General features: G+C 41.8%; 1 protein-coding gene across 1 annotated transcript in view; it reads left to right on the forward strand.

Annotated features, from left to right (window-relative positions):
• Nucleotides 1–13,377, forward strand: part of asz1 (ankyrin repeat, SAM and basic leucine zipper domain containing 1) — a 265,510-nt gene that overhangs the window by 204,225 nt on the left and 47,908 nt on the right. The window contains 1 exon segment of the mRNA XM_034175985.1: nt 3,509–3,621. Within this exon segment, the coding sequence (XP_034031876.1) occupies nt 3,509–3,621 (113 nt within the window).

Below are 13,377 nucleotides of genomic sequence, written 5' to 3' on the forward strand. Positions count from 1 at the left end.
ACACGCAAACTTACGGTATCGGCCAAATATGAAAGCTGCTGACGGTTTTGGGCTCATTGTCAGACCTGTTCGCTTCACCTTCATGAAGAACTTACTAAGAGATGGTCCAGTCGTGAGCTGGTAAACTTTCAATCTGTGTGTTTTTTCCAATGCTGTTTAGATATTTATGGAGTATGTTTGGTGGAGAATAAGTCGATGGAGAATGACAGTTGTTGTAAAGCGGGACTGGTTGGTTGCTACGCTGATGCTGTGTAGTTGCTCCAAGCTAAACATAGCATGTGGACATCGCATACTTTAAGAGCCATCAAGTTTTTAAAAGAAGAATTTTGCGGCATGTCTGTGTCATGGACCGACGTCGGAAAGAGGGAAGATGGCGAGAAACACGGTTTGAAAAAGTTTAATAAGGACAAAAATCCGTGGAATTGGCGCTGGGTTGAATTTAAAGTTTGTCATCATGAACACAGATAAAAGAAACGGGAAAAGCTCACTGCATCTTGTGCCCTCAAGAAACATGTTAAGAATTTTTTTTTATCTCTGGAAAATAAACATTGCGCTGTTCAAACAGGATTTCAGACAAGATTAGGTGACTTTTTTAATTATGTAGACTTTCACTGGAAAAAGACATTGTGGCTTTGAATGGATTTACAGGAATTTACATAAGGATATGTGACTATTTACTATTAGGTATGTTATTGATATTTTACAATGATTTTCAAAAATTCTATAAGCTTTAGCTGTGGTTTTTGAAATGCTGTAACAGTCTTTTCAGTGTTCATGAATTTCATGTAGTTTAATTGTTCTGAGTTAATGCATAATTTGGTTTACAGTTAAAAGGAAAATCATTCCAGGTCCTACTTCCACGTCATATTCTGTTATTTCAACATTATCATTGAAAACTCAAACGAAAGGTTGAATCAAGTCTCATTTAAATCTGCGCTTCTTTTGAGAATTTTTTCATCCAGGAGATACTGAAAATGTATCATTAGATACAAAATTAATTTGGTTTCTGGGGCCGGCCCTAGCCTGCGCCTCCCAGACCCCCTGCATATTTTCCTCAGATTTCACAATTTTCATTTCACAGCCCTGCCTGATTAGCACGTATTCATGATTGTAAGTCTATCTATGCACATATGAATATAAAGCAATTGTGTTGAAATGGATCAGTGTTTTGAAGCATCTGATACAAATAAATGTGGTGACATCTGCTGGCCAATCTTTAACATAGCAATTGCATGGAACAATGAAACAGTCAGGCACTGTTATGGATGTTAAATAATGACAGTTTATGTGCATCTTGAAATCTTTGACTATATTTTCTTTTAAAGACATTAATATTATACTTGTGTTATAATGTGATTGTGCCAAGACTGTATCTAATAGAGATATAAATTGTGAAATACTTGTGTTACTAGGGACTGTTATGACAAATGGAGGGGATTTTGGGCGCTTCAAAGGTTTTTATTTAAAAACAAGATCATTTCAGCTGTGCTAGGCATGAGTCTGTTCCTCTTCAGTTTTAGAGAAGACTCTCTCACACTGCACAGAAGTTGCTGCCATATGAAGACAGATTTTGTTCCGCTTGTAAAGAGTTGGATAAACAGCTGTCTCCACCCTCCCCATCTCTCCTTGCAACTTTACTGCAAAAAAATTGCTTCTGGGGAGCATTCACAAGGCTAAAACCATTCAACTTCTGGGGGGCTTTGCCCCCCACACTCTCCAAACAGGACCCTCTTGACCCCCGGCCATTTTAAGCATTTTTCTTTATTTACCTCTCACATGTCTGTAATAGTCAGTGTCTGACATTACATCATGCTTATGGATAAGAATGGCTATGTCTGTTGTGCTTTTTTAAGAAGCATTCTGGTTTATTTTACTTTTATCAGCTTTATCAGGACTCACACAAATTAAAGAGTTGGAAGTAATGATTTATTTTTTTTAAAGCTGGTGTTGACTGGAGTGAGATATAGTATGCCCTTTAAAGGCTGGCACAATTTAGTTGTTTCATTTGATTATTGTTATTACTTATAAAATATATAAAATAAATATAAATATGTTATTACCAAATAGAGCGTTCGCTCTCAGACTGCAGGCTTACTTGTAGTTCCTAGGGTTTGTAAGAGTAGAATGGGAGGCAGAGCCTTCAGCTTTCAGGCTCCTCTCCTGTGGAACCAGCTCCCAATTCAGATCAGGGAGACAGACACCCTCTCTACTTTTAAGATTAGGCTTAAAACTTTCCTTTTTGCTAAAGCTTATAGTTAGGGCTGGATCAGGTGACCCTGAACCATCCCTTAGTTATGCTGCTATAGACTTAGACTGCTGGGGGGTTCCCATGATGCACTGAGTGTTTCTTTCTCTTTTTGCTCTGTATGCACCACTCTGCATTTAATCATTAGTGATTGATCTCTGCTCCCCTCCACAGCATGTCTTTTTCCTGGTTCTCTCCCTCAGACCCAACCAGTCCTAGAAGAAGACTGCCCCTCCCTGAGCCTGGTTCTGCTGGAGGTTTCTTCCTGTTAAAAGGGAGTTTATACACCGATTACCCAATAGTGCTAATAGTGCTGTTGTAGAATGTAGCGACTAAAATGAGCAAAAAAAGAAAAAAAACATTGTTGCAACATAGTGGGAACCAAAAAGTGAATACGGTGGCTACGAGAGAGGCATGGCAGCTCCATGAGACGTGCATTTTATTTTCCAGATGGCTTTATTTTGTTTGTGCCGGTTGAAACAAATAATTTTTGCTAGAATATGGATTAGACAGCTGAGATATTTTGATACCAGGCTACAATGTAATCTAAAATAAAAATACAATGCAGATTGTGTTATTTGTGAAGTGAGTGGTGGCGATTTCTTTGCAGCAGGGTGAAAATGTTGACCAGTCAGCACAGCAGTCAGAGTGTGTGTGTGTGTGTGTGTGTGTGTGTGTGTGTGTGTGTGTGTGTGTGTGTGTGTGTGTGTGTGTGTGTGTGTGTGTGTGTGTGTGTGTGTGTGTGTGTGTGTGTGTGTGTGTGTGTGTGTGTGTGTGTGTGCGCGCATCAGATTACAATATCCATCCATAACCCCCCGAAAAGCCTGCTGCACTCTTCGGGAGGTGTACCTGAGCTTCCATTAATTCTGCAGCTCTTGTTTTAAATTTTGTAAAAGTAGTTAACCTTTCTATCCCATCTCAAACTGTCGCCACATTTGCTTCTTGAATTTGAGGAAGTTGGACCCTGTGAAGGTCTTTGAATTTGTTGTTAAACAAGGAGTGGGAATCCCGATATTAACAACGCATGAAAACAAGCATGAAATATGTATCTTGAGTTATACTGTCTGCAGTGAAACGGAAGTCAAAGTAAATGTAAGAATATCTGCATCCCTCATTTTCCATGCTGTCCCACCTTTTTCTGATTTGGCTTGTAAAATTCTGTCCCAGATTCCAGAAGCTCTCTGCATGTGAAAGATATTGCATCTTCAGCTGCAGTTAGTGGGTATTAAAAATGGCACCTTAGAGTATCATTTGTTCTGTCAGATTGGTGTTACAGATCCAGTGGATCAGGAGAAAGTGCTGAGTGCTGTGCAGCACATGCAGATGGACACAGTTGATCTGGACACAATCAAACATCTGGGAGTCACAGACAGCGGGTAAGGCACCACTTCTGCATGCCTGAGGCTGTGCAAAGCAGCGCCTGTTTCTGCTAAATGCTAAGGTCTAAGAACCTCTAGCAGGTCCTTAAATGGTCCAACAGATGGAAAATTTATGTTCAGTATACCTCTGTTACTTGTCCCCACTGACAGAAGAGGACTGGATGATGAGTGTTGCCACTATTTGTTTGAAAGACAGATGCCTAAAATGGGACAGATGTCTTTAAAAAAATTGTACACTGGTCCTTGGGTGTCTGTAAATGTATGGTGGCTACAAATGTATGTTGGAACATTTGACAACAGTGCTAGTTTTAAAAACATTTCCAGGGTTTGTGCTGACACCGTCCTGGCATAAAATCATCAAGGCTGGACGCAAGGTATAAAATGTACTGTGTCCATGGGACACAATGTCTGGAGAGACGTTCAGAACATTCAAGAATTGTTTTTCAAAATAATGTCTCTGTTTTGTTAGATTCTCCTTGCTGCTGTCAGCTCATCTCTCTGCTTTCTGCAGCAGGAGGAGTCAGTCTGCTGTGTGATTTGTAAACGTCACTGGAGTGGACACCAGCTTTGACCCCTGTATTCAGAAAGTTTGTAACAATAAATGGAATTGGTTAACTTATGGCCCAGTCACACGGCACTTAACGAAGGATGACAAAGCCCTGACGAAAGAAGAAATCTGGACTTTCGTTGACATCGTTTAACCTTCGCGCAGCTTTGTTCCTGCATCTGGCGCTTCGTCAGGATTTTAAACTGTTGAAAAATTTGAACAAAGGACAACGAAAACCTCAATTCTTCTGTGTTTCATTTTGCTGTTGTTCTTGACGTTTTTTAATCGTTTGTTTAGTTTTTGTAAAGTTATTGTTTAATTTGACTTCGTTGGAGCAGCTGAATGTTTTCACACAGTGCAGGAGCCGGTTTGTGAGCGCGGCGGCTGCTGCTGCTTCATGTACCGTTGGAAATTACAGGGCAGACTCAGCCTGCTTGCTTGGATTTTATTTTTTATCTTTGTGGGGGGTCAGCTTCAATGTGCTCAGGCACCTTATATAGACCAGAATTAATCTTTTGTGTGGATATAATTAATTATTGTTGAAAACTGTTGAATTTGAAACAACAAAAAAGTTGTGTAATTTCCGACGGTACTTGAATGCAGCATCGGCAGCAGCAGCTGCTGCTGCTGTGTGCGCTTATTATTTTGTATTAAATATAACAATATGAGTGTAGGAATGACAATCCAGTCCTTCTGTACATGTGGTAACAGGCAGATGAATCAAAATTATTACATAAAGAGCTGTTCTGGAAGGCAGAATTCACGTTGTGGATCAGTGATCAGCTGGTGGAATAACCGCACATGTGAGTCAATGCGCACGTTCACACGCACTGATTAATTTACTGCTCTGATATACTCAATCATCTTTACACATATATTTATTCCCCCTTTTGACAGTTTTCTGTTCTAAATCTATATATATATATATATATATATATATATATATATATATATATATACAAGGTCTGTCAATAAAGTATAGGTCCTTTTTATTTTTTTCAAAAACTATATGGATTTCATTCATATGTTTTTACGTCAGACATGCTTGAACCCTCGTGCGCATGGGTGAGTTTTTCCACGCCTGTCAGTGACGTCATTCGCCTGTGAGCACTCCTTGTGGGAGGAGTCGTCCAGCCCCTCGTCGGAATTCCTTTGTCTGAGAAGTTGCGCTTTGAGAGACTGGCGCTTTGTTTGATCAAAATTTTTTCTAAACCTGTGAGACACATCGAAGTGGACACAGTTCGAAAAATTAAGCTGGTTTTCGGTGAAAATTTTAACGGCTGATGAGAGATTTTGAGGTGATGCTGTCGCTTTAAGGACTTCCCACGGAGCGAGACGTCGTGCAGCACTCCCAGGCGCCGTCGTCAGCCTGTTTCAAGCTGAAAACCTCCACATTTCAGGCTCTATTGATCCAGGACGTCGTGAGAGAACAGAGAAGTTTCAGAAGAAGTCGGTTTCAGCATTTTATCCGGATATTCCACTGTTAAAGGAGATTTTTTTAATGAAAGACGTGCGGGCGGATTGCAGCGTCAGCTCACAGCCGCCGCGACGCTCCGCCACAGGAAAACACCTCCGTTGGAAGCCTTAAGGACGAGTTGGAACATGTCCAGCTGTTAAACAATTTCTCATATACTCACTCCACTGAAAGCCATCAAAAGCCGCCTCGGTTTTACAAATGGTTATCAACACGGAGGTGTTTTTCCTGTGCCGCCGCACCGCGCCGGCTGCGTCCCGACGCGCGGACCCGTCCGCACGTCTTTCATTAAAAAATCTCCTTTAACAGTGGAATATCCGGATAAAATGCTGAAACCGACTTCTTCTGAAACTTCTCTGTTCTCTCACGACGTCTTGGATCAATAGAGCCTGAAATGTGGAGGTTTTCAGCTTGAAACAGGCTGACGACGGCGCCTGAGAGCGCTGCGCGACGTCTCACACCATGGGGTTAGGGTTAGGGTTAGGGTTAACCCATGCGCACGAGGGTTCAAGCATGTCTGACGTAAAAACATATGAATGAAATCCATATAGTTTTTGAAAAAAATAAAACGGACCTATACTTTATTGACAGCCCTCATATATAGCTTTGTAACATAATACAGTGATACAGCAGTGACCACGGCGCACTTTTTCTTTTTTTAATTGATGCCAGATGGAGCGCGCAGCGTGTCATCAGACAGTGAGGATTCTGATGATGATGGAGATGATCCCTCTTTTGTTCTGGATAAGGAACCAGAGCAGGTGGTCCACTGACGTCCACATAGATCTCCACAGCTTCTGTTTGTAGTTTCTCCAGGACTCAGGCGCTATGAGCTCCATCCCAGCGCCGAGTCCTGGAACTCAGAGATGCAGACACACACTGCTCCAGCTGTGGCATTTCATTAAAGCGTCGAGATCGTTAGCTTCTTTTTCGTCCCTTTTGCACTCTTGCTTCGCAGGCTGTTTGGTGATAAAGCTCTTTCGTCCACCTTTCCTCAACGAATTGTGGGTTGTTTTACTTTTTCCCTTCGGGAATCGTCGTGTGCTGTGTGACTGGGCCATTAGAATTTTCTTACAAACTTGGAACCCAAAAGCCAACACGTAATGAGCTGTATTTGTGTTTAGTGAGTGCGCGTTAAAGACAACAGCTATTATTATATGACGTGTCACATAACTAGTCAAAAATAATAATAAACAACAACGTGCTGCAGAGTAAATTCATCTGCTATCTGCTGCTCAGATTAAAGATACTGTGTGTAGATTTTTGAAGACGGCAGCAATTAGCTCCTTCAATTTGTCGTCCATCAGCAAACCCAACTCTGCCATATTTAGCTGAATGCTACTCCCACTTGTGGGCAGTGGTAATGGCGTGCAGTGGTACAAAACGCATGGAACCAAATTTGCATGCTAAATGGAACGCAACACAAATGGGATGAATAATCCATGTCATGTGACATACAAAGCACCAATCAAATGACAAGGAGCCACTCAGCTGTTATATAAAACAAAATAATGAAATATGAAATGTGCAATAAATACAATAAATTTGGCACAAGTTGTGGCTCTTACAATAGATAAAAAACACATTGCAAATATTTAGTTATTTAATTTTTCTTCAGTTTAACAAGTTTCCAGCCATTTGTGAAAATGCAAAAACATTAACTAGATGCAATGGCTGTTTCATTTCAAAAAGAACTGCACCCTACAGTGTTGCAGATTTTCTTTTTCATTGTCTTTTTCAAATGTAAAACTACATAATCTTAGACACACTTTGCTTTCATGGCATCATTTGACATCTTTCTTAGCACACTGCAGCACACTTGAATAGCTCCTGACATTAGTAGCTCCATGGATTGAATTTGGTGCTTGTGCGAGGTGCCTTTGCTGCCTCTAGGTGCTGGGACTCAGTCTTGGGCCTTGGGACTCACATTTTCAATACCTACTGTGCTCCCAGGACTCAGTGGCCATATTTTAATTTAATAAAACAATTATGTGTTTTATTTTAAATTGAAAACATCAGACACCTTCTTTTCATTCCATACCATTGGTAAAAGCTCCTTGGTTTCATTGTTCTTCAAGTTCTTTTTATGAATAAAAAGCAAAGTGGTATTTTTTTGTGGCTGATCTGTGACTTGTTTTTAATGCAGCCATTTTTAGATAAGTCAGGGGGTGGCTATAATAACATTTCCAGGTTACTGAGTATGTCTTGGACTTAATTCTGTCAGGGTTTGAGATTTTGTTTGTCTGTTTTATTTTATTTTGGTCTTTGTTATTTTCTTTGATTCATTGGTTTTCTGTGTGTTTATTCTCCTGCTGGGTTTTTCTACTTGGGTCTGTCTGTCTCTATCTCTCTTGTCTGTCCCTGGCTTCTTGGTGGTGGGAGTTTCCCACTCTGTGGCCACACTCTTGTTCTGGTGCTTTCCACGCACACCTGTTTCTAATTTGCAGCTCATCACCTGGGGTTATATAAGCTCACTGGGTGCAGTAGTTCCTCGCCAGATTGATGTCTTGTGACTTCTCTCCAGCGCTGTTCTTCGTGTTCCATAGTCCTGCCTGCCTCATTTTGTTTGATCTTCTGCCTGTTTGAATGACCACACTTAAGTCTGATGATTTTTGTACTGCTGTTTTTTAGATTGCCTCTTTGTGTACCGACCTCTTCTATCCCTACCACTAAAGCCTTTTACCAACCAGAGCTGTTTGTGTGAGCCTCGCATTTGTATCCAAACTTTTTTGACCAACCCGCCTGTCAAATTTGCATTAATAATTGAGAAGTATAAGCGCAATGGTTGTTTGTCTTCCAGCTGTTGTTCAGGGTTGGCACAGCAGTTTCGGTACAGATCCATACAGGTATTTAAGGTATTTATTTTTAAGCCTGTTGCCCTTCCTGATGCAGCTCCAGTCCTACATAGAGAAACCTTGATGTAGCCTGGCGAGCTTGGTATGACATTGAAGGGGCATGAAACAATGATTGACAGCCATAGATGGTGTCGGTTTAGTCTTGCTGAGGACTTCCCTCTGCAGGACCGTTTCTCACTTCACCATATTGGTATCAGTTTGAAATGGTGTCATGAAAACTGCACCAATTCCTTCCAGATGGGTATTTCTACCAACACGTAAAACTGACATGTCACTGGGATTATCAGCTCAACAAAGTAGTGGTTATGGTGAATACTCACTGAAACAACACCGAAAATCCTTCAGAGGAACGAACAGTGGCCAGAGTGAGGGGCAATCATGAAAGTACAATATCTTTAGATTCACTTTAGGAAAAAAAATTGTTTTACTTTAATAAAACAATTCAAATACTGTCATACGCAACTATGACAGTGAATGTGTACGCATGTCTCATCAAATCCACTTTGTGCAGAATTGTAGCAGGATACTGAGAGGAATAGTGGCCGAATGGTGTTTTAGTTGTTGCGAACACATACTTTTTATTTTTATTACTTGTTGTTATCATTGTATATAAAATGATGTCTTTAAAATGTCTTCAAAAGTAGACCTTTTCTCTAGCAAGTGGGGCAGTGCCATTTGGATTCCTCTCTCTGGCTTTGCACCTGTGTGTTGTCATATCAGCTTGAAGGTCATATCACCCACAGCTGCTTGAGACTCAAGTGTTTTGACTTGGCAAGCCATTGCTGAAAAACATGACTTGAAATCTAAGCTTTGTCCAGTTGACGTTGGCTGGAGCAGCTTTATAAGCTACTCTACCATTGGGCTGCTTAAGTCAATTTCAAATTATTTTCATTTATATAGCGCCAAATCACAACAGAGTTGCCACAAGGCGCTTCACACAAGTAAGATCTAACCTTACCAACCCCCAGAGCAAGCACACAGGCGACAGTGGTAAGAAAAAAGTCCCTCTGATGATTTGAGAAGAAACCTCAAGCAGACCAGACTCAAAGGGGTGACCCTCTGCTTGGACCATGCTACTGACACCATTTACAAAACAATTCACAAAACGAATATACAGGAAATGTTGCCGGTGCACATGACAGGAGGGTTACAGAAACAGACACCACACCCATCTCTACATGGAGCCACACCTCAAACAGAGAGAGAGAGAAAAAAAAAACAGAATCAGGTATCAGAAAGACAACAAATATAGTATAATTTGTCAGCATTAAGCAACAAGAAAAACAGAAGAAATACTAAGGTGATTGCCGGCCACTAGCCCTAAGCTTCACAAAAAGACCCAGAATTTAGATAAAGTTGAGGCCGTTGCATGATCCGTTTCCTAATAAAATGAATTTAAAAGCGTAAAAAACATAGTTCCATACTATGCCAGTGTGCTAGCCATACGAAAGGGAAAATAAGTGCGTCTGGCTTGAAAGTCTCTACAGAATCTGACTCTTTTATTGATGCAGGGTGATCATTCCACAGAACAGGGGAACAATAAGAGAAAGCTCTGTGACCCGCAGACTTTTTATTCACCCTGGGGACACTAAGTAGTCCTGCACCCTGAGAACGCAAAGCCCGGGCCGGCACGTAGGGTTCAATTAGCACCCAGAAGGCCAAGGTCTGGTCAAATGACCATCTACCTCTAAAGTCCACGGATAGTCAAATGACTCCAAGATCCACTGTGGAGAGCTACGTCTGTTATGTAAACAAGGAAGTCTCAGAACACCTCAGGGGAGGGGCTGACTTGGATAGCCACATTCTTGTGTTTGCATATTTAATGTCTGAAAGGGCTGCTGATTTGTGCTTAGGTGGATAAATAACTTTACCCTGGGGGAGAGATGAAATTTTGTTTTCTGAATTGTATTGAAATGTACCAAAAAACACACCAAAAGAAAACTTTTGTTTTCTGAATTGTATTGAAATGTACCAAAAAACACACCAAAAGAAAACTTTGTTTTCTGGATTTTATTGAAATGTACCAAAATGTACCAAAACACACACCAGAAAACCAAAATATATACAATAGGTACAGGTTACAGTCACTCAAAATGACTAACAGTCCCCACACTGCCATGGAAGGTCTTTTCTGCATTTGCCACAAGTGTACCTGTCGCAGACAGCACATCGAACAGTCGCACGATTGCTCCGGCATTGGTTTTTGACCTGACAATGTGCTCGTTTTCCAGGGCTTGGTGTCATGAGTTGCTGCTGAAGTGGCATTTCTTTCTGTGCCTTCTTGGCACCCACATGAGAGTGAGCCAACTCCTTGGCGAGCTCCACCAGGAAGTACACCCATCTCTCCTTTTTCCCGGTGCATGCTTGATATAGCACATGCGTATTCAGGGCTGCCATATCAACCATGTTGTAAAACACAGCAACTGGCCAGCGCCGTGTTCCTGCTCGGACAGTGTAGTCCCGCACCATCTGGTCCATAACATCCACGCCACACTTTGTTTTGTTGTAAAGCGTGACCGTGTTTGGCTTCCTTTTGGTGGTATTCTCAGTCTCAACCATGCTGTGCATGCTGCTGAGGATGTAAACCACCTTCCTTCGTTTGGGTGCATAAACTGTGAGTGTGGCCCCAGTGGTTGAAAACACCTGAGTGGTGAATTCATTGCGGTCCATCTGTTTCGTGGAGGGATGTATTTCCCTGCAGATCTTGTTGACGGTGCCGAGGAGGGTGGTTTTCCTGCTGTGCAGTCATTGTGCCAGTGACAGCGAGGTGAAGAAATTGTCCGTGGTAACATTTCTGCCCTTGTCCAGGAATGGTTCTATCAGCCTCATCACCACATTTTCTGACAGTCTCTCCCTGCTGGGACGACTGGGGTCCTTGCCAAGATATGGGAAGACGTTACAGATGTACTTGGACTTCAAGTCGCAGGCCACCCAAAACTTAATCCCAAACTTGTCAGGTTTACTGGCAGTGTACAGCAGCGAGTCTTTGATGGGTAAAGCTGTTCGTCAACGGTGTTGTGTCGACCGAGGTTGTATGAGGTGATGCATTTGGAAGCAAAAGACCTCCATACACCAGAAATTGCAGCAAATCTATCGGTCTTTGCTCGCTCACTGCGGGTGGACCTGTCATCAAAGCACAGATGCAAACACAAGCATGTGGCTAGGCCAAGTCAGCCCCTCCCCTGAGGTGTTCTGAGACTTCCTTGTTTACATAACAGAAGTAGCTCTCCACAGGGGATCTTGGAGTCATTTGCTTCTCCATGGACTTTAGAGGTAGATGGGTCATTTGACCAGTCTCTGGGCGTCTGAGTGAGGTGTTCTGAGATTTCCTTGTTTACATAACAGAAGTAGCTTTCCACGGGGGATCTTGGGGTCATTTGACTCTCCGTGGGCTTTACAGGTAGAAGAGAAAAGCTTGGACCTCCCAGTGTTAGGTCATCTAGGTAGGGAGGTGCCAGTCCATGAACAATGTTATAGGCTTGTAGCAGAACCTGATCTCACAGGGACAGGAAGCCAGTGAAGACATGACAAAATTCATGTAATGTGGTCAAACTTTCTGCTTTGTGTCAAACGTCTGGCAACAGAATTTTGATCCAGTTGGCGAGCCCTAATGCTGGACTGCGGTAAACCAGAAAATAGAACATTGCAGTAGTCCAATCCAGAAGAGACAAACACATGAATCAGGGTCTCAGCATCAACCATAGACAAGATGGGACAAATTACCGCTATATTTCGCATGTGAAGAAAGCAGTCCTCGTAAAATCTCTAATGTGGATGTCAAAGGACAATGTAGGATCAAAAATTACCCCAAGCTCCTTCACTTTGTCAGTGTGATGTATGACACATAAGCCTCGAGTAAGCGTTAACTGGTCAAATTGATGCCGATGTCTCTTTGGACCAAGAACCATCATTTCAGTCTTATCAGAGTTTAAAAGTAGGAAGCTCCTCTGTTCCTGGGTGGTCCTTTAGGTCTTGGTGGTTACTGTCCTACTGTATTGTTGTGACGGGTGTCAAAATCAAACCCCTTGTTCGCGTTATGACACAAAGTCAAATTTATTTATATAGCCCATTTACAGCAACCAAAGCTGTCCAAAGTGCCTCACAGATACAAAATAAAAGGATATAAAATACAAAAATAGAAAATACAATACAAGAAAATACAAGATCTAACACTAATGAATACAATAAAAGTTTAAAACAAAAGAGCAACTCTGCTTAAGTGTTGAAGGCCTGTGCGAAAAGATGGGTCTTCAATAATGACTTAAAATCATTTAAAGACGACGCAGATCTAATATTCCTCTGGTCTTCAAACGTCTCCTCTGGTTTTCACAAATGTTCTTGGCACGTTGAGAAGGAGCTGATTGGTGGACCTCATCATCCTTGAGGGAGCATAAGAGGACAACAGCTCAGATAGATAAGGTGGAGCCAAACCATTCAAGCTTTTAAATACAATGAGCAGGTTTTTAAAATCAGTGCGATAGCTGACTGGAAGCCAGTGGAGAGATGACAGAACAGGCATGATGTGTTCACTGCGCCTGGTGCCCATCAGCAAGCGCACAGCAGAATTTTGCACGAGGTGTAAGCGGCTAAGGGAGGATTGGTCTACTCCACAGTACAGCGAGTTGCAGTAATCAGGTTGTGACGTTATAAAAGTGTGGACAACACACTCAAAACCCTTGCAGGAGAGGTAAGCTTTCACCTTGCTTAGGACTCGCAGTTGAAAAAAGCTAGCTTTAACTACAGAATTGATCTGTTTGTCCACCTTAAACGAGCTGTCTGTTACAACCCCTGGCAAAAATTATGGAATCACCGGCCTCGGAGGATGTTCATTCAGTTGTTTAATTTTGTAGAAAAAAAGCAGATCACAGACATGACAC

This window comes from Thalassophryne amazonica, chromosome 8 (assembly GCF_902500255.1).
Source record: "Thalassophryne amazonica chromosome 8, fThaAma1.1, whole genome shotgun sequence".
In the NCBI taxonomy this organism is placed as follows: Eukaryota; Metazoa; Chordata; class Actinopteri; order Batrachoidiformes; family Batrachoididae; genus Thalassophryne; species Thalassophryne amazonica.